The sequence below is a fragment of the Acromyrmex echinatior genome, chromosome 12 (assembly GCF_024713525.1).
Source record: "Acromyrmex echinatior isolate Ae372 chromosome 12, ASM2471352v2, whole genome shotgun sequence".
Taxonomy (NCBI): Eukaryota; Metazoa; Arthropoda; class Insecta; order Hymenoptera; family Formicidae; genus Acromyrmex; species Acromyrmex echinatior.
Genome location: NC_141863.1, coordinates 5,209,914 through 5,231,501, shown reverse-complemented (window position 1 = coordinate 5,231,501; position 21,588 = coordinate 5,209,914). Strand labels below are relative to the sequence as shown.

At 37.2% G+C, this 21,588-nt stretch overlaps 2 protein-coding genes and 1 long non-coding RNA gene across 3 annotated transcripts; 1 reads left to right on the top strand and 2 right to left on the bottom strand.

Annotated features, from left to right (window-relative positions):
* Positions 1–1,448: 1,448 nt before the first annotated feature.
* Positions 1,449–11,274, top strand: Hey (Hairy/E(spl)-related with YRPW motif). Its single transcript, XM_011062093.2, has 3 exons — positions 1,449–4,262; positions 4,771–4,985; positions 9,517–11,274. Exons 1-3 carry the CDS (start codon positions 3,634–3,636, stop codon positions 9,924–9,926), a joined length of 1,254 nt encoding a protein of 417 aa, XP_011060395.2. The 5' UTR covers positions 1,449–3,633; the 3' UTR covers positions 9,927–11,274.
* On the bottom strand, positions 6,424–9,697 carry LOC105149576 (uncharacterized). The gene is made up of 3 exons (XR_846612.2): positions 9,558–9,697; positions 8,640–8,793; positions 6,424–6,858 (listed from the first exon to the last, which is right to left on the bottom strand). It is a non-coding gene; the product is annotated as an uncharacterized LOC105149576 (long non-coding RNA).
* A 2,857-nt stretch (positions 11,275–14,131) lies between the features above and the next one.
* On the bottom strand, positions 14,132–19,179 carry LOC105149578 (hypothetical protein). Its single transcript, XM_011062094.2, has 2 exons — positions 18,960–19,179; positions 14,132–18,403 (listed from the first exon to the last, which is right to left on the bottom strand). Exons 1-2 carry the CDS (start codon positions 19,002–19,004, stop codon positions 18,149–18,151), a joined length of 300 nt encoding a protein of 99 aa, XP_011060396.1. The 5' UTR covers positions 19,005–19,179; the 3' UTR covers positions 14,132–18,148.
* Positions 19,180–21,588: the final 2,409 nt, after the last annotated feature.

Below are 21,588 nucleotides of genomic sequence, written 5' to 3'. Positions count from 1 at the left end.
CTGTTTACGATGTTCTGCAGTTTCTCGCGAAACTGATTCGCGTGTAACCAAAGAAATTATAGGTAGAAATTTACGGAACTTAAATTTTTTGCATCATATATAATTACAAGAATGAGAATGTTGCTACATGCAACATGCATTATGTGTATATCAATTGTAATATTTAAAATAGATTTACGATACATTATCTATTATAATTTAATTTAAAAAATATTCTGATGTAAACATTTTATACTTTTCCACGATTTTGAGACGTTTTTTCGATCATATTTATTTAAGTTTCTTCTTGTATATAAAAAAAAATGAGTATTTACAACATCAGCTAATAGTAGTCTAATTAAAAATAGTTATATTATTATAATTTAATTTAGTATTAATGAAACAAATTTTATTAAAACAAGAGCATGGCGTATTTGTTTCATTAATACTGTCATCAAGTGTCATTGAATTAATAAGAATGTTTTCGATTAGATTGTTGTTAATGCTGTTGAAACATATTTTTTTATTAATTTCTGTAGTTTAAGAAATATACTTATATTTTTTTTATCGATCGATATTTCTTAAATTCTTTAAGCATTTTTTAAATTGAAAGGAAGTCACTATATAACTGTCGGAAAGAGAGAGAGAGAGAGAGAGAGAGAGAGAGAGAGAGACTATATAAAATATTCTTAAATTTTTTAAAATTTCTTAGATATTTGTTAAATTAAAAAGAAACTACTAATTATTAGAGAAAGACTAAAATATTTCTTAAAAGGAAAATAAATTACTAATTATAAGTGACTAATATTGTGCGAATTCTGTTTCCTTTTCTAGCCCTTTTACAATACTGTGTCCGTGTCACGCACATCTCGGACCAACTTTTCCCAGAGTGGACTTTCAATTTACTTTCTGCATTTCACGTCGCGTAATCGGCCCGGTCGATCCCCGCTGAAAAGTTAACGATACGATTAGTCAGCTCCGTTCCCAGGCGCCGATAATCATGCGAGCGCGTGCCGCGTACGATTCCTGTGTGAACTTTATCGTGATCGCAGCCCCCTTCCTCCATCCCTCCACCCCCCCCCCCTCTCGCTTTCTCTCTCTCGCGAATGTTCCCCTCCGCACTCCCGACACGCGTGAACGTCTCCGCGACGTACGCACAAGCGTGCGAACGCAAACGGGGGTTGATCCACGCGAGGGTGGCACCGGAGTGATTTCATGGTATCGCGAGCCTATCTTTTTGAGAAATTGAAAGAAGGCTGATTGTCTTATGATTTTATTACTCGTTCTCTCTTTCTCTCTCTCGCATGCGAATAAAAACACAGTTCTCATCTCCATTTGTAGAGGTATTAGAAGAATGACGAAGTATTTCGATGTGAATGAAGTCATAGGATCGAAATTTCAATGAATAATCTTTTAATATTGAAAAGTGACTAATAACATTAAAGAAAGTTGTACTGAATCTTAATACACATTTCTTTAAATACTAAATAAACATTTACTTACATTAAATAAATATTATATTAAATATTATATAAAAATGATAGTTAAAGCAAATTAATAGTTTTTGTACCAAATATATATGTTTACATTTGTAAATATATATTCAAACAAATATTTAAAATTTAGTATTCTTTTTTCAGTGTATTTATTTTGAGTATTAAGAAATGCTGTTGTTCAGTGCTTTTAGTACTCAAAATAAGTTAATCATTATTTGTCAATATATATAATTCAATTGGATTTCTATAAAGGTGGATACTTGGAAATTTACAGTTTAACAAACTCATTTAAAAATGATCTGACATAATAAAGACTAACAGAATAACATTACATGAAGTTTCTCATTAACGATAAGAACGTCAAATTAAAGATATCGCGCAGCTTTCTAGAAGACATAAATGATAGGTCCTTAAGGTAAGAAAATTACAGCATCGGGAAACAATAATCCTCAAACGCGACAATTCCGACGGAAACGATGGGAATTCACACCAGCCTGGAAAAGGATCGTTTCCGGTCTCTTTCTTCTCTCACATCCGCTGACGGCCGGAGTGGAGAGAAGATCGCTTCCTCCTCGATCTCCTTGACCGAGTGCAGCGCAGGATCCAGCCGGTAGTCGCACAATCAAGGGTCCAACTCTCGCACACACGCACGCACTTTCGTGCGCGAGTCGCCGTGGACGTTCCCACGAAAATCGCCCCTCCCGATTTGCGTTCCCCCTTCGATGGCAACCCTCTCTCGCTCTCTCTCGTACGCCGTATACAGGGTGCTTTTCACCTCGCAGGGCCTCTCCGATGCCCCACTCTCTCCATCCCGAGGGTGCACACCTCCGATCATCCCCACCAGGATCGCCGATACACCACGCGGTCGTGTGTCGTCCCTGCGTCCTCCCGCACACGACATACGTCGGCCGCCACGCGACCAGTGCACACGCACATCCTGCAGCAGCAGTAGCAGCCTGCAGCAGCAGCGGTAGCAACGGCACCGGCCGAGAGTGCGTCCGATCGCCAGTCGCGCTTCTTCCTCCACGAGCACGCACGCGACCGCGAACGACGTCGCGGGTAGCCGCGGCACGTGGGCGCTGATAAACTCCCGCCACCCGCGTGAGACAAGTGCGCCGAAGGACCTGAGTGCTCCTTTCGCTGTCCGGAAACCGCATCCCACCGCGTGACCCTGACCTTCCACAAGATTCCGTCCGCGCGAGTGTCACCGGAGGAACTTGGAAGTCGCGCGATTCAATTCGACCTTCAATTACCCGTGAAGAAATTATCTCAACTACAGACTTCCGGATTTTTTTTTTTCGGGGATTTGAAAATCCTACCACGCGAGTTTTGCTATTCTTTTTTTTATGATTCGTGGTGCTATTATCGCACAATCTGCAACAAGAGGTATCGAGGATTTTGTGGGTCCTGCAAAGATCTCGAGCTTTGATTTTTAATTGTCTCTGACAAGTTCTACTGATCTAGATCTGAGTGATAGACAAGCATCAAGCGAATAGATGAGGATGTCTTCTCTCGAGAAAATTGTACGTCCATAAAAAGAAACACAAAGTGCTACATCAACAACGATAAAGATATCGGAAATTTTGTCAAGGATTTCGCGAGCCCTGCAAGATCGTGATCTTCATTTTTTAATCATAATTACTTGATGGAACCTGTAGATTAATCATAGATACTTGGTGAAGATAGAATGATTTTTAATCACTGAAGAAACTCTACAGATTTTTTATAAGGACAGTGATCAGACTTTAGACAGATACCAATTAAATAGATGAGGCTACTTCTCCCGAGAAAAACGTTCATGAAAAGAAACAAGAAGGACTATATATCATTTGATAACCGCAGTGTCGTCCGTGCGTTTCAGTTATTAGTTGATTGCTCGATCGCGATTTCCTTCGCCAGCTAAAAGCCGATTAGAGCACGGCCGATGCTTATCGAGGTCTGCTGACAATTGTTCTCCATCGACTGCATTGCGGCTACAATGACACCTCATTCGTGCATCGTTATGGCATCGACACATCGCATTAGACGGTAGCGCACGATCGAGCGAAGTCAATCGACTAAGCACACCTTCGTGTCCTTACACGAGGCTGTTCATCGATCACATCGATCCTCCTGTCTGACCTTCTCTCTAACTTTCTCTACCTCTCTCGGGCGCAACATGTGGCGGGTGGTGGTCGCGCGTTCCGACGACAACAGCACCCTGCTGTCCTCCGAGATCACTTCCAGCGCGGTCGCGCCAGGTCACCTGTCGACGCTGCCGACGCCACCGTCGGGTCACCATTGGGGTTACCCGCCACCGCCGCATCATCCCCCGTATCAGCCGACGCCGCAGCATCCAGACATGCGTCACCATCATGACATGCGTCCTCCCGCCACCCACGGCGATCTGCGACACACTATCGCGACTGGTCCAGGTGACCTCAGGAGTCAGGAATTGCGACACGAGATGCAGCGGCCGGACCTGCGACATTCGACGGAGATGCAGAGGCACCAGGAGCTGTCCAGGCACCAGGAGTTGTCCAGGCATCAGGACGTCCGGCATCAGGACATATCAAGCATGAGACCAGAGATGCCGGAGTTGCGCTCTAATCACGAGTTCTTAGAACTGAAGATTGATACGGAATTGAGAAGTCAAGATAACAGTCAGCAACAGCAACAACAGCAGCAGCAACAGCAGCAACAACAGCAGTCGCAGCAAAGTCAGGGACACCAGCAGAGGAATCTGAAAAGGACCATGAGCGATTCAGACTGCGACGACGTATTCTCGGAGGAGAGCGGCAAAGAGCCGTACGTATATCTATTTTTTTATCTCTCCTTTCTCCAAACAAATCGTATACGCAAGAATTAAAGCAGTCCAGTTTAATTCATATTATAATACAGTCTCTAAAGTTTAGATCCTCTTTCTCGAAAGAAGAAATATCTTGGCAGAATTGAATAGACATTTCTAGTTTCTCCCAAAATTGAATATACATTGAAAATATTCTTAATTAAAATAATTAAAACATTCTTTAATGTACTCGTTGAAATAATCGGATAGTCGGTCGCTCGCCGACGCGACATATTGCGCCTCTTTGTTTCGCAGTAAAATCGCAATCAGAACGGTATTGTTTTAGCATGGCTGAAATTAATGAGCGAGTTGTCGAGCGTTCCGCGAGGTAGATCAACAATATACAATTAAAACAACGTCCTCTCGCCCTCCCAGTCGCAAAAGTCCAGAACAAAAGAAGACCACAGACAGACAGACAGAACGTCTTGACGCTGTTTCTCAACCCTTCCCTCGAAATTCCCTTTGCAGATGCAACTCGCCCGGTGGAGACTCATGCCAGCACGCGTCGCGGAAACGCAGGAGGGGGATGATCGAGAAGAAGCGGCGCGACAGGATTAACGCGTCCCTCGGTGAGCTGAGGAGATTGGTCCCGGCAGCGGCGAGGGATCCTCACAGCGGAAAGCTGGAGAAGGCTGAGATTCTGCAGCTTACCGTCGAGCATCTGCGCACACTTCGCAGCAAGGGTAAGATCGTGCATCTTTTTCAACCCTCTCGTCTCCGTGCAACTCGAGTTTGTCGTTTAAATTAAGTTGTCGTTCCACCGCGAAGACTGCAAATCTCGTTCGTCTAATATTACTCTTGGCATCGCCAGGTGTTATTTTTATTTCTCACCCCGTTTCCATCATTGGAGGTTAACTTTCATTTCGGTTCAACTTATCTCTCTTCATCTTTTTTTAATTCTTACGTAGAAAGCACAATATTTTGCTGAAGTAATTAAAAATTTAGATAGATACAGGTTCGAATAATTTTGTTGGACTATCAAAGTAATTATGTAGAAAACTCAAATGTAATGAGTAATAACATCTTACCCTATTTTATCTTAACACAATTTTTTGATTTTATTTTACACATTTTATTTTAATTTGGTTTCATTTTATTTTACTTGAGCTTTGAATGTGTTTAATTAATTTGAAAAAATGATTGATTAAAGTTAATCTAATGGAAACGAACATTAATCTTTTAGAATGAAGGTTCTATAATTAAGGACAAAAAAGCTTTAGTAATTAGGAACAATTTAATTTGATGAACTTTATATCCATTCCTGTTAATGTAGAGTAATCGATCGGCTTAATATATTTTTTATCCTTTTCTAGAGATTTTCTAAGAATTAGAAAAAAATAAAAATTAATTAGACCGATATTCGTCGAACAATGGGAGAAAATCATTTTTGATTTAACACTAATCCATGTTAACGACGCTGAGCATTTGAAAAATCATTCAAGGTTTATCGCTTTCCGCAGGAAATTACGTAACGAAAGTGCATATCGAAAGATGTAACGGTGTCGAGTAATAAGATCCCCGAATCCGGAAGAAACGCTCTCTTTCCCGTTGCAACGCATAGCGGAACTCGAAGATGATCCTCCTGGATCAATAAGACACCTCTTTTCTCCGCTTGAGATTCCTCAAGCCTATCATTAGTGATCTCACGATTTCGACTGCTCACACACTCGCATCAATTTGATTCTTCCGCCATTATTACGTCTTTCTGTTAGTCGGCGTTTTCGGCCCTTTATTTTCCACCGGAAGACACCTGTTGGCTGTAAGAGCGAACAGCGCTAACTGTAACTGCGTAACCGAATGCCCATCTGTCGTCTCTGCATTTCCTTATTAAGTAGATTGATCAGGAGAGGGATTACCAGCGTAGATTCGTAAACGAGATTTCCAAGATCAGTATTTCGCAAGGTTTCTATAATTATATTTATTATAGTTATCCTTCTGTAATTTTTCAATACTTCTTTACGAGTGATATAAATCTACGTATCTCATTTTATCACCATAATGATTTTTTGTGAATTAAATATTAGTACTGTAATTATTTTTTATTACAAAAATAGCAGGGAAAAATAGATAATTTAATCAACTTGAAAATTAATTAAAAAATATTCTCAGGAAAATATTTATTACAAACTTTATGTACACTGTTTTAGTTATATTTAGCATTATTATTACCTATATTTATTTTCACTATAATATCAATTTGTTTTTATTTACAAATCTCTTTCTCTCTCTTCATTTTTTTCTTTCTTTTCGTTATTGAATGATAAATTCATGATAAATCTTTTTAAAAAATACGACGTCGTGGAGAAAATCGCAAGAAAACCGTAGTGGCATATGGTTTCCCGTGAAGGCCGCAAAAGAGCTCGAGCGTAAACGGGATCCACGCGAGCAGGTGCTGGACCGGGCGCGTAGATCCTGTGGGAAGCACAGGAAGTCAACGACTCTCTGGAAGTGGTGTTCCCACGATTGGTGGCGGCGGGCCCGGGGATGAGGTGTCCCGCGCGGCACCCCTCGCGAGGGAGGCGCTCGACGGATCGGGTCTGGGACAGATGTCGAACCCTGTGGGAAACCAGCTAGCTACACATAAGCGTGCACGGACACGCACCGCACCACTACGCGTGCGTTTGCATGCGTGCGAGTGTGTGTGAGCGAGCGCTCGCTTCGTTCGCTCGCGGTGGCCTCCTTATTTGTAAATGCGTGCGAGGGGCGCGACCCGTCCCCAAAAGTGAGCGATATTAAATTTAATATCGCCAAATAAAACCATCGCAGCATTCTGATTGGTGAGAACGATAGGAACACTTATATATACATTCGGGAATTACGTTTCGATAACGATAGTTCCGGTGTTTTACGTATAACCTTGTCAATTGCAGATTAAGTAATATCTTATCAAATAATGCAATTTTCTTTATCTGTTTTTAATATAGATTAACTTTAATTTTGGTTTATTTTATTCTATTAATCTATTTTATTCTTTCTTAACCCTCTATTTGCTATCATTTTTATTTCTTTTATTTTTCTGGATTTTTCGTTCGATTAAATTTTATTATTATTCTAGGCTTTTAAAAAATATGAAAAAATTCTTTTCAATATTTCTTTATATCACATTATCGAATAGAGTAACTGTCTCAATTACTGTGCCTGTCTTTATTAATGTGCTTTTGTATTTCGATAAGTTATAAAGAGAACTAGCACAAATAAATAAGAAAAAATTTTTTTTTTGTTAAATTAAATTATTAATGCATACGATACCGAAGATAATATTTTATTTTTTGAATATTAAAGTATTTTAAATATTTTTTGAAAGATATGAGGAATTTATGTGAATTCAATAATACGTATCGCAAGGTTTTAAACTTGTCCCTATTAATGTGCCCTGTATTGGAGCTGAGAACGTTGTGTTATGAGTGTACTTTGAAATTGAAACAATGATTTATATTAATATTATGATAATATTAACATAAACAATTAGCTTAAATTGAAAAACCGATATTGATTGCAAGCAGATAAAATTAAAACTACAATATTTAATAATTAATTCAGTAATAAGCAAATTGATTAAAAGGCATATTAATAGGGACAGTTACCTAATTTCCTAACTAAAATATAAAAACCTTTATTTATTAAAAATTGAAATTTGAATAAAAATAAGGAAATTTTATAGCGAAATTTTGCTTGTGCTAAAAAATCTCACACTGTAGACGAAAATTTAAGGATTGAAAAAAGAGAAAGAGTAAATTAAACCTAGGAGATTAAAGTACTACATTGATAGGAATGGGCATGATATTTTCCTATAGTAATAAAAATTTTATTTGATTTGACAAAATTTTATCCGGTTTAAAAAAGTTTGATCTGATTTGAAAAAGTTTTATCGAGTTTAATATTCCGAGTTTGACATTCTTTCACCATTATTTCTTCTTTAATATAAAGCAAGCTCCGAACATGTCCCGTTTATAGACATTTCCGAAATTTCGAGACCACTTGCTTATCCGAGGCTTTAGCAAAAATCGATCGCGCAATGATTTGACGAACGAGAGCTTCTTGTACGATACGCAGTAGCCTCTCTTTCGTATAAGTGATGTTTGCACAGGGCGGTCTGAGAACTTGCATAACAACGTAGGATACTCCACTTCATTCGTAGTATGCGTGCGTATCTCGCATGTGGTCCGCGAGGCCGACCTATGGGGGTCTAAACGATTCCCACGCTACCTGTCCCATTCCACATTATACACAATGAGCCGCCTGCTACTAAAGCCAAGGCGCCCATCTCGCCTCGGTGCACGTACGCCCCGGACTATTGTTGCGCCGCGAAAACCAAAAGTGCACAAAGGATCTCTCACCGTCCGCAGATGCACTTCCACGTTGTCAATCTGCGAGCCGGCCGGAGCATGATTCGAGGAAAGCGCCGGAAAAACCGGCGATATCATCTTTTGACACCTGCTTTCTTTCGGAACACGGCATCTTCGTCGGGGAATAACATTCCCAGGAAATGAACTGCAACATTGGCGTCTTAAATAATTGTATAGCGAAACAATGTGGAGAAATTCAAGTTTTCAATGCATTTCCGTATCTACGTTACATTATTAAAAATATCGTATAAAAATTCTTTAATTTCTATTTTGTCTTCATATTTACGCATCTCCGAAGTACTCGATAACGAGCTAAAATCTAATTTAACTTTAAGTCAACTTCCGTCTCGTTCAGAGTTTCTTCTAATTAATAGTTATCAGCATCGCTTCTCCTTATAAATAAATATAGAGATCATCATAAATTCGAGAAGACTTTCTTTCGTGCATTTTAAAATCTTCGAATATATGTATGAAATTAAGGACTACGATTTTATTTAATATCGTATTATACGATCTTAATCATAAGTATAAAGCACTTTCAAAAATTGACGCAAGCATTCTATATCTTATAACAAGAAATGCATAAAAAATTAAAAATATAGTTTCGTATTGAAAATAATACTTCTATAATAAAAAAAAAGCTTTAATATTTTATTAATTTTTCTTTGACTTTTATTATCGCCTTTTCCAAGAAAAGGCAATAAATGGAGGATACTCTATATTTATAGCTAAGGGGCTGTATTATTATTGGTTTATTAATATATTAACATTATATTATTATTATCATAATACTATTATATTATTAATTTATCGTGCTTAACGATAATCGAGATCGTCGTCATAATCACGATGCAAATTGCAATTACAGGACCAGAGGGCTACGATAGCACGAAGCTGGCTATGGATTACCACGCAGTAGGCTGGGGCGAATGCGCCGCCGAGGTCGGTCGCTATCTGGTGACTATGGAGGGCCTGGACGAGAGAGATCCCCTTCGACTGCGTCTGCTGTCGCACCTGCAGAGCTTCCATCGAGAGCATCCGCCGTCGGCCGTATCCTCGGCGGTGCCTTCCGCTCCCACGACATTGACGTCCACCTCCACTGCCAGCAGCTACGAACCACCGCCGAGCACGGTCTCCGCCGGAATGCCGCCTGGTCCGGGTGCCATGCCGCCGCTTTTGGGCGGCGGCACCCTCGGCTGGGGCCAGTATCCCGGACAATATCCCCAGCAGCAGCACGGAAAGCCTTACCGACCCTGGGGCGCGGAATTGGCGTACTGACCGTGAACCTTTGATTCGCAATCAATAAAGGTTTGGCGCAAGAGCGGTGTAATTCGAAAAAAATATCGTTTTAATGTGATTTCGCCATTTCGCTACTTTTCTTTTTCTCTTATAAAGTTTTATATATAAAATGCGATACGTAAGTGGTTTCCCAAGCAGGTAATATATTACGATAATATCAAAATGATATTAGAATGAATCGTGACTCATCGAAAAGTGACTTTTAATAATCATTTTGAAATCATTTGAATGCCATCATGACTTGTTTTGATATCATCATGACTTGTTGTCCTGCTTAGATCTGACAGGGTGGTTTTTAAATATTCTAAAAGATTTTCAGATCACGTGACCAAAGTGACTTGGTTTCAAAGATACACTTATTCTTGGATCCACCTCTGATTTGAATACAAATATAATATTAGTTACAAAAGATGAACTTCTATACATTCTTAATATACACAAAGTTTTATAACATTTTAATAATGCGAATGATTTTCGAATTTTTTTTTTAAAACGAGATTTTTCCTTCAATTTTAATACTGTGTATCTTTAAAAATAAGCCATTTTTCAGATATATAGTTTTCGTCTTAAATTAACGTAAGAAATTGCCTCTTAAAATTTTTTAGAATATTTAAGAACCACCCTATCGAGCACTACAGAGGAAGATGTAAATTATACCGCTCTTTTGTGTCAATTATTCATTTATAAGACTTAATTACAGGCGATGTATTCACGCTCATGTTAATAAGTCAATTGTTTATTTTTTCAAGGATTTATTAATAGTAAAGTACGATTTGCAATGTTTACAATTAGCGAATATTATGGCAGCATGAAACAAGACTAACGTGAGCGGCGAATTTTGCCGTTCTTTTTGTACATATAATATACATTTTGTACAATGTTTTCAAACATATCTCAGGAACTTCCACAACGATCAAATCTATATATCAATATATTTTCAATGAGTGAGATAATGATAGTCATGCGAGTACCTAACTGAAAAAAAGATATTTATTGATAAAGAAAAAATTGTATATATAAATTGTACATACGTTTTTGTAAATAATAAGAATTTGTAATTTTATCAGATATCTCGTAACCGGCTGCACCGGTTTATTTTTATGGTATCGCCGTTTGTCTCGTTCGCGCTCGTCATAAAGCGATAAATGATTGCGCGAACGTTTAAAGTTCAGCATCAGCAAAAAAGAAGAAAAAAGAAAAAGGAACGGTCGTCATACGCATTCGCAACGTGCCATTACGCATTTCAGTATATACGTGTGGGAGAAATCCAAGTATTTTTGCAATACAATTTTGTAATAAAGTGATAACACGAGGAATACAAATAGAATCTTGTCGCATGTAATTTCCCCCTTTGCACTTTCCTCCAACAGAGTCCAATCAATAATGCATTTCTGAGAACCGTTAATCAAAATATACGCGAATCGTAGGAAACTATGTGACCTCGAATCTAATGTTCTTGTTAGATAACCGAAATTGGGGTAGTTCCTGGAGAAGCAGAGTAAATTGAATCCGGCAGCTACGTCCTCATCAATCATCCGTAAAATCTGGTAAAACTCGATACCGTCCAAACATCGAAGATGTTTATACGTTCTATTACAAAATCTGTTTACGATTATTTCGATCTGAAATAATCATGGGTATCCAAATTGACTAAACTTAAAATGTGACGAAACGATCAGTAGCGGTCATCTTAAAAAAAACATCTGATTGCGATTATTTTATTTTATCAGAGAAATTTTCTCTCTTTTTTGTCACAGAAATTCTTTTAATAAATTATTATATAAACTTCTAGATTTTTTTTTCTATATGAACTTGTAAATTTTTTTCTCACAGAACTTCTATATAATTTTATAAAATTTCTAACTTTAGAAAATTTCTCAGATTTTTTTGTATGAGTTAAAACAGTTTTTAGAAATATATTATATGTTAAGAAAATCTACATTTTTCTCAAATTTTTCGTATACGTGAATTATGAAATATTTTAAGATATTTTAATTGAAAGTATGAAATATTCATATCAATACTTTTTATGGCTGCAGTGAAGATTTAATTATTCGTGTACACACACACACACACACACACACACATATATATATATATGTATATATATAAAACTATCATACAAACAGCAAGTAGAGTGACTAGGCCATGAGTACTAGGCCATATTCGGTGCAATTACTTCATTTTGCATCACCTTGTCATACGTGACAAACGAGCGGACTTTTGTGTATTCTACACAGCCGTGCCTCACGAAAACAGACAGAAAATTGTGAGCTAGAATTTACGCGTTCGGGGAAGAGGAAAAGAAAACGCCGCTCTACTCTTCTTTTCTCATGCAAAACTCTCTTTTACAGACGCAGGACATTCTCGGATAGAACAATATGGGGCTTACGACCCTTCCCGTTCGCATTATATTCGCAAACCAGTTTTGCGAGTCATTAGCTTCGCGTGCGCGCCCGCGCATCTTTTTTTTCTTCTTTTTTGCCATTTTTTTTAATAAACCGGCCTGATAATTAGCCACGGCTACTTTTTTGTTCTCGCGCGCTCTTCGCTCGAGACAGCGTGGACAAAACCTAATTTTCGGGAATTACTGATATTGCGCGGCCACGTGCGATCCATTGTGCGGAGCGTGCTCGTTACGCGCGATCCTCCTTCAGTCGCACGCGCGCATAATTGCGCGAAACGCGCCCACGTGGTCTCCTGTCAAAACTTGACGCCGCTCATCAGAATAACGTAGAACAGAAAGGTTGTTTACCGATTCAGTGATGCGAGCTGTTCGACCTACATTGAAATTACAGATACTGCGATTGATACTAGGAAAAAGCACGAAAAAAAAAGTGAGATAAATAATACTAGTAAAATATCTGAGCCGAATGAGGCTCAGCATTGAAAAAGGCCTACTAATAAAAGTTTTATTTTCATTGTTAGTGTATTTCAATATTTCTCCGTAAAAAGAATTTTTTTTAATAAAATAAATTAGATGTGCTTATTTGATTCAGGTATCTTTGTGTAGTTGATATGTAAAAGCTACATTCGAAATTATTAAAAAAATTAAATATTGGAATTCTTGCATTCCTTAATCCTTTGTTTACGAATTAAACGTTTTAAAAATGTGATGAAATATTTAGAAACCCTATAAAATCTAGAGAGAAAAGTGGATCTAATTACAAAAGAAATTAAATTCTCAAATCCCTATACTGTTGCGAATACAGTTAAAAGTCTATCAGTCATATTTAATAAAAATGGCAGATAATTTGTGCCAAAATCAACTAAGATCCTTTTTCCTGCAAATGTATTCTATTTTAATAAACAAATTATATTTCTCTTGTCATATTATACACATTTCGTTATCTAAAACAATGATTTCTTTCTTAATTTTTCACAAAAAGCTTTTATTGATAGCTTAAATGAAAAGCATATACAAGTTTTTTTCGCTGTCACCAAAAAACATTTCAAGTAGAAATGACAACTTTTGTCAATTGGCTACTTATATAAAGTAGTATATTTAGGAAAACCATATTGCGTCAAGTTCCTCTTGAGACTCGTCATATAATTGATTTTTAAATGAGTCTCTAGAAATCTTCTTAGAAAAATCTCAAGAGGATCTCTTTAAGAGGATCTTCTAAGATAGCTTTTCACTTTAAACGAAAGCTTACAATTTGAAAAGTTACGGAATATAAGGAAGGCTTCGTATTGCAGCCGTATTAAAGTAATCGATCGCAACCGATATCAAAAGAAAACTGTGTCTCTGAAAGCGATGCATAAATAGATATCGCAAAAATCGTTATCAAGCTCCATGCTATAAATATAGATTATATTGTTGTACTGCCATACAGCGCAGGTTGTTGCAGCAACATTGCAACGTTCCAATAATATTGCAAACGTTGCAGTAATGTTGCTACACGCTGTATAAGAAGGTTTACAAAAACGGAAAATTATAGAGGCAAAATTATAATTGGCTGCTCGCGAGGGACTATAACTCTTATTACATATTTCTCTAGAATCGTTACGCCGCGCCGTAGTGAGAAATCGCGTGATCGATATCATTACCAATTCAAACGAAGGACTCCTGTATACTTTGCAATACGTTTTGTAGCGCATGGCCGCATATGTATATCTCTTAAACACGTCGCCCGATCAATGAAACTCATATGATGAGAGGGGGTCATGGGAATACGTCCGGGTTCGTCAATAAAACCATTTTATTTACGACACTCACATCCTCTTTACAAAGTCACAGCCTTATCGAGACGATAAAGTATATCAACACGCATCATCCATATTATACATCCATATTTATATAATTCCTCTTTTATATATATATAAATTCTGCATCTATACATAGATATAAGTCATTAAAGCTCTTCTTCTTTTTCTTCTTCTTCTTCTTTTTTTTTGTCTTCTTACAATAAATCAACACCCGTAGGAAGAATAAAAATGTATCTTGCTACTTTTTAGTGAAGATTGATTTTACGCGCTTTGAGCAAAGGTGCCGGAAACAATCGGAAATAGAAAAACTCGGTTCGAGTGAGTCAGGCCGGTGCGACTTATTGTATATAAATACCCTCGAACTTGGCGAAAGGTGAATTCAAAATGAGTCTTACGAAGGAACCATTGTTTTACATAAATTGGTTTGCGAAATACAAAAATAACTTGAGATATGGTCCTCTTTTAGAACAAGAGCATACGATAGACAAAAAGCCTATTCTTTTTCCATACCTCAAGACTGAATTTACATAGTTCTTACTTTTGTCTTTTCACATTGGAAAGAAAAAGACAAAAGATGAACTGTGCAAGAAGTTCAGCCTTGGAGTATGGATAAAAACAGGCTTGAAGTTTTTTCTTCCTAAATTAAAATTGTTTAAAACATTTGGAAGAAATTAAAAATTGTAATGTAGTGATATATTTTGTCTTAATAAGCACTATCATTATACCTGGCTAACTGTCCTTTTTTTGTTACTTGTTTAATATTTAATTCTCCAAACCATTTAGAGCATTAATTAAAATTGTGTTATATGCATGTAATGTCCAGCTAACATGCAATGTCTAAGAGTTGTCTTTACGATGTTTTTTAGATATCTTTTAGAAATGTATGTTTTAAAAGATATCTTTATCTTTTACACATGCACATTGCATGGGCATTGTATGGCACATTGAGTGGTAATGTTACATACATTACCATGGACTTTTCATAAATGACACAACAGTCGGCCGATACTTCATCTATTATGTGCTCTTGTCCTGGGAATTAAAATCTAATTTGCCTGTACCGAATGTATCTAACTAATGAATGCACCTTGACCGCGCGAAATATTGAATACCTAGGACGATTATACAGCGTAAAAGTGACGACGACATCGAGTTTAGAAATTCGGAGAACTGCCCCTTAGAAATCTTTATATCCCTGATAAATAACGGGAGTACAATCAGAGCATTCTGACCAAGATTGATCGATAAATGTCTTACATTTTGATTCGTCGATACGTATAATACAACCGCGGGTGCCGCAGAAAGATATGCGTCAGTGTATAGTTTAAGTGAAGAAGTAAATAGTTTTAATTTTTCTCGTTATCCTAAATCTCATGTTACTCTAATCGCTATAGTCTAACATCCCCTGAAGTTTCTCTCCTTTGGGGTTTACAATTACTTAGAGAATTACAGATCATTTCTAAACAGAATCATGAGGCTCATAACATATTCTCGTAATAGACTTTCTATAATAAGCCATCAAGCCTAAGCTTCAAATCTTAAGAAATTAAGTATTCACACAGTTCGAACGTGCGAAAAATAATCAACTACGATTGATTAATTCTTTAAGACTTAAAACTTAAAGCTTAGATTTAATGGCTTATTGCAGAAAGTTTTTAAGATTTGTAGGCAAGAACTTACTTAAGTGCTTATAACTTTATGCAATATTACAGCAATATTACAGCTTCCTACTAATCATAAGATTTATGAGAAATCGTAAATATTTATGAATGATCGATTTTAGGATACATATGCATAAAATGACATCAATTATAAGTTTTTACGAGAACAAGTTTTGAATTTCACGATTCCATTTAGAATTGACCTATTAAATTACCTGGACAGTAAGGTCCCGTGGATTTATGTGTCTAGGACGCGTAGAGGACTCGCGAGAGAACCGCGAGAATAAATAATTAATTAATTGTCTAAAAAACAGTTCGTGACATCGAATATAGTATATTGCAAAATAGTGATCCACGAGTTAGACCCGATATGATAAAATCCGCGCGGATGGAAAAGTCCTAATTGTATCTCTATTTCGGACGTCATTCCCGCGCGCGAACGGTTGTCGATAACACGCTAGGCGATATATATTTTTTTGTACTACGTCATATATTGCTATTCTCTATGTCGAAAGAGACGATGACGCGCGGAGCGTCGCGCTGCTCCTTTCCTCACTTGCGCGATAGAAGTACTTATAAGATAAACATAGTGATGGCAACTATAAAGATGACAACTGTACAAATTTTACATGTGGAATTAACGTACATAATTAACACACGTAATTGAATAAATTATTTCATAGCGATAATTATGCGTGGATAGTTTGATAAGTCAATGACTTTTTAAAAGGAGACTACGTTAAAAATAATAAAAATAATTATTTTTGTACAAGGAATTACCATTCAGTTATATTATAGGTTTGTCTTCACCTTATATAAAACTTGTATAGTTGCCATCTTTATACTATCATCACTATTTTTTTCTGAGTGTGAGAAACGACAAAAGAAAAACGAAAAAAGATTCATCGTTGATGCCAGAATTGGATCAAGTGGACCAACTTAATTGTCAATGTATGACTGCGCTCGTAATCACGGCTATTTTATCAAGTAAATTTGTGGTAATAAATAAATATATAAGACACGTCTGTTTTATAAAATTATGGCGTTAAATGAGATCGTTGAAAAATACAAGTCGGCGCTAGAAAATAGATCTAGAACTGGAAGACTAATCGGAAATAAAACGTTGTCTCTCCATCGTGTTCCTATCTCTCGATGATACGCCGAGGGAATCGAGATATACAGCTATAATATAATCCGAGGTCCAGCCACAGAGCATTTTTCATCTTTTCGACGTGCGACATGTATCTATCGAAAAATAAAGGAGCGCGTAAAAGCGCCCGTATGTCTGTGTTTGCGTGTATATGCACTTGCACATGAACGAGTTTGCTAAAATATCTAAAAATTTAGGCAGATCTAAAAATAAATCTAAAAATTGAAAAATAATTTAGTTGGACCATTAAAATAATTATGGAAATTTTCATTAAAATAATTATGGAACTTCTCCATACAGAACGATGCTTTACTCAAACAGCATAGATCCCTAGGGAACGTCCTGAGGACGTTCGTATGTCCTTTAAACATTCTGAGAACATCCCCAGAATGTATCCCGGATAAAGTGTACTATTAGGAATGTTATAATATTACTGCAATATTGCTGGAAGGTGATGTTACTGAAATATTGCTGGTACGTTGCAAATGATGCAATATTGCTGAATAAATTTATGGGCAAGCATGATAATCAATGCTGCAAAAAGTTTTGACAATCTAGCAATCAGCCTGAGTGTTTTACGTAATTATTTTGATAGACCAACAAAATTATTTTCAGATTCGTGTGCAGTCTAGTTAAATTTTTACATACTTCAACAAAACCGTTCTTTTTATATGTGTGTATATGTATGTGGTACGGATTACGGAGGGATCGTGATTAATCCTTAACCAGTTTTGATGCCCTAACTTGAATATTTTACATAATTATTTTAATAAACCAACAAAATTATTTTCAGATTCGTGTCTAGCTAAATTTTTATATACTTCAACAAAATCGTTCTTTCTGTATGCTCGTGTATGGTGTGTATGTTGTGAGTGGCACGGATTACGGAGGGATCGTGATTAACCCTTAACCAGTTACAGGTTTTCGATAAATATTCTCTTTGGTGTAACTATTGCATTAACCATCACGAGGCTCTTTGAAAAAAAAAAGAAAAAAAAGTGCCGGACGAATGCTCGTACTCACCAGTTAAGGGTTAAATATTCGTATCGAGTGGCGCGAGTGCGATTCATTCCCACCCTCTCGGGGATGATCGCCGGCGAATTCGATCGCGAGGCAAACGAGCTGAGGGGGGGAGGGGATGGAAGCAGGGCGCCGGTTCGTGTTGCCTAGCGGCACGGACGTTAGATTATCATCTCGTTCTCCCTGTTCTCGTTCCTCTGGTTCTCTTCGTACTCGTCGCAGCAGCAACAGTTCGACGTGCAGTCCTCCTGGTTCTCGGCCACGTACGTCATGTACGTGTCGATACTTTTGGCGTCCAGGGACGGCAGGGACCACGAGAGCGAGGTCGTTTCGAGGTCCGGGATGGCCGTATGCCAGGAGCTGGGATTATGCGACCTTTTGGCTTTGCGGCTTTTGGTGGACAGCTTCTTGATTGCCTATAAAAGAGGAAGCGTAGACCGCTCTGATGAATAACGAACGAAAAGAAAAAGAAAGGGGAAAAAACGAGACAGAGAGAGAAAGAGAGAGAGAGAGAGAGAGAGAGAGAATGAGAAAAAGAAAGTGCACCCCGTCGCGAAAAAGGTCGTCATGAGTTACATGATTAATAAAGCTAATTTCACGATAGAGTTATCCATCAACACGTCACGACACTTAAGAACATCGATCCATAATAATTGACCGTCACGCGGGGAAATTTCACGCCTAGGCGGAATGACGTAAACAGCAACGTGTGATTTAATCTTTCACAACGTGTGTACCGTTAAAATCTCACATGGAACAACACGAGGGTAAATTAAATAAGACTCAGCGTTGAAGCTACTTGAAGCAAAGCAAACCGGAAGTGATTCCGGTCGAGCGAAGACCGGGACGATTTGGATTTGGATTTCACAATTGCCGCACTTACAAAAATTAGGTCGAGCAAAATAATAAAATACCGAAAAAATCAGTCGTCCGTCGAACGTCTCGTTAAAAAAACGGAGGACCATCACTTACCCGCAGAATCCTGCGGCCGGACTTGCCGAGGAATTTCTTCAGCATCGCGGCCGATCGTCGTCACCCTCGCCTCGTAAGGAAACAATCCTCTTCGCCGATCGTTCTTCGGCGCCGCGGGCGCGAGAACCTGACACGCGCCGGGATTGATTTTCGGCTCGTGTGCGCGCCTCTCTTATCCGCGCCCTTACGGTTTGCCTACGTTCGCGCCGTCGTTACGGATCGATGCGAACGCAACGGCGTCACGCGACGAAATACCGCTCCGGAACGCCGCGCCTCCCCATTTATGACCCCGACCGATGTCCCGTGCTCCGATCCCGCACGATCATCCCCGAGCCACCCGAGACTGCGGCATCTCTCACGCCGCAACCCCCTCGTCGTGATCACGAGGAAGATTTCCGGAGTGGCGTGCTCCAGGCACTTAACCCTCGCGGAGATGGATGAAGATGGACTAATGAGCAACCGGTAATTACGCCCAGCTTGACGCAACAGTAATTTCCATTCCGCGGTGGCATCACCCTTCCGATTTAGATTGATTTTAATTGACGGTCTTGAATGCGACGGATAAACTTCTGCTTATTTGACATTTCGTAAATTGTGTCTGATTCTATGTACTACATGAACTGCTTATTAACATGATAGAGAATTTCTCGCTTAGGAAAGAGAGATTAATTCTCATTTTGCATGCACTTTATCTTTATTTCCAAATCCTTTTTCATCGTAATTTTTTTTTCGTTTTTTTTTCACAGGAAATGTTAGAGTTCAGGTTTAAACTCATTTCTCCTAAAGCGACAGTATTACTCGTACATCCGTTATGGCATAAATTATAATAAATAAAGTTTGCCATAAATGTAAACGCGGATTTATCGTAGAAATGTAGGCCACTCGTAATAATATGATAATGTGATATACATTCACAAATTATAACGCAGTTTTTATCATTTTCTGATTAAACTAATATTTCTCTTGTTCTTTCAAACATTGGCTTGATTTCTTTCCTTCATCCCCTATTAACTAATTATATTAATATAAAACTAATCAATCAATCAAAAATTGAATATAATTTATAATATTACATTTCTCTAATATTTCTCATAACGTAACAAAAATATGTATAATAAACGATAAAATATGAATATTTATATTTTATAAATTATGATGGAGAAAGTATCGTATTTGCCGGTATTATATTCAAGAATATATTACACGTAGTTTTTAACAAAATTAAAAAATTACAGCTCTTTCTATATTGTATTTAAAAATAATACAAAAAAGATAGGCGCCGATTTAGAATTTAAATAAAAAGTTATTTTAATAATTAGACACGCTTTAAAAAAAAAATAAAGATAAAATGAGATATTTTTTATTTAAGCTATGAAATGATTTAACATTGACTTTATTGTTTCATATGTACTGTTTCATATGTATAATATTTAATATTCATTTTTATACAGAAAATTAAAATTTTTAATTCCAGTAATGGAGGAGAGATTACACCCTTGATACATCCTTAAAATATAAGTACATGTAACAAATAAGAAAACCAAAACGGTTCCATCTGTCTGTAACCAGAGAATGCGAGGTACCGATTAATCAATGCACAATTCGATAAGGAATACGCGTGCGTGCGAGTCCTCGCTGCAATGCACTGTGCGATGGAATAGAACGAGTGCTTAATGGCCCGTAGGGAATAGAGGCGAGAATAAGAACGAACTAGATTAATACACGAGTGATTGAATGAGAAAATCTATCGCGAGAGGCAATCGCTGATTGACGAAACGCTGATATAAGTGATATAAGTGATAATTTTATCAGACTGCGATTCTGATCGATTAATTCATCCTTAATTCGAGTAGATCATTATAGATGATGGTATCTCAATGGCTATATTGTATTATAATTTTTCTTACATGAGCACATGTATCACGTTCGTAGAAAAGTAACACAAATAAGAAATTAGTACTGAATGTAGCGTTTGAATTTTTAAGATTGACATGACAACAATAGTTTTAAAAAATACATTTTAAAACATTATTTGACAAAAAATCATTTTTTCGTCAAAATATCATGGTACATTTCCAGAAAATCTTTTTCGTGAAAAATATGATACCGTTGATAGAATTTTTTGCATAGCATGTCAGGAAAATGTCATTTTTAGTCAATTTTACCTCAATTTATTCAAAATCCTGATGTGCTATGCAAAAAATTCTGCTAAACGCCTGTTTAGCGCGAAAAAAATCTTCGAGACATGACTATTATATATGACATTTCGAAAAAAATGGGTTGAATAATGTAATTGAGTACATATAATTGAAAATATTATAACATGAAAAGTAAGCAAAGTTATACATATTCATCATTAAGGTTTCTATTCACTCATCATTACTATCTTAGAGTATGACGTCAGACGCGAGAAATGCACAACAAAAATTCTTGCAAATTATATTTGAATACAAATATTTTTCAATAAAGCAACATTTGCAGTCGATGAATAGACATAAAATATACCGAAAATTATTTTCTCGTTTCGGGGAGAATTAATGTTATATGTTAATTTCTATGTTAACTTGATAGTTTATCATAATCATAAACAAATTCACGTTCATGCATATTTATTTATTAATATTGAATT

Bases quoted from the DNA above. Each gene is read 5' to 3' on its own strand.
- Hey (XM_011062093.2), top strand. From the start codon at position 3,634: ATGTGGCGGGTGGTGGTCGCGCGTTCCGACGACAACAGCACCCTGCTG. The intron at 4,263-4,770 runs GTACGTATATCT...TTCCCTTTGCAG, and splicing joins GAGGAGAGCGGCAAAGAGCC to ATGCAACTCGCCCGGTGGAG. The intron at 4,986-9,516 runs GTAAGATCGTGC...TTGCAATTACAG, and splicing joins GCGCACACTTCGCAGCAAGG to GACCAGAGGGCTACGATAGC.
- LOC105149578 (XM_011062094.2), bottom strand. From the start codon at position 19,004: ATGCTGAAGAAATTCCTCGGCAAGTCCGGCCGCAGGATTCTGCGG. The intron at 18,404-18,959 runs GTAAGTGATGGT...CCTCTTTTATAG, and splicing joins CCGGCCGCAGGATTCTGCGG to GCAATCAAGAAGCTGTCCAC.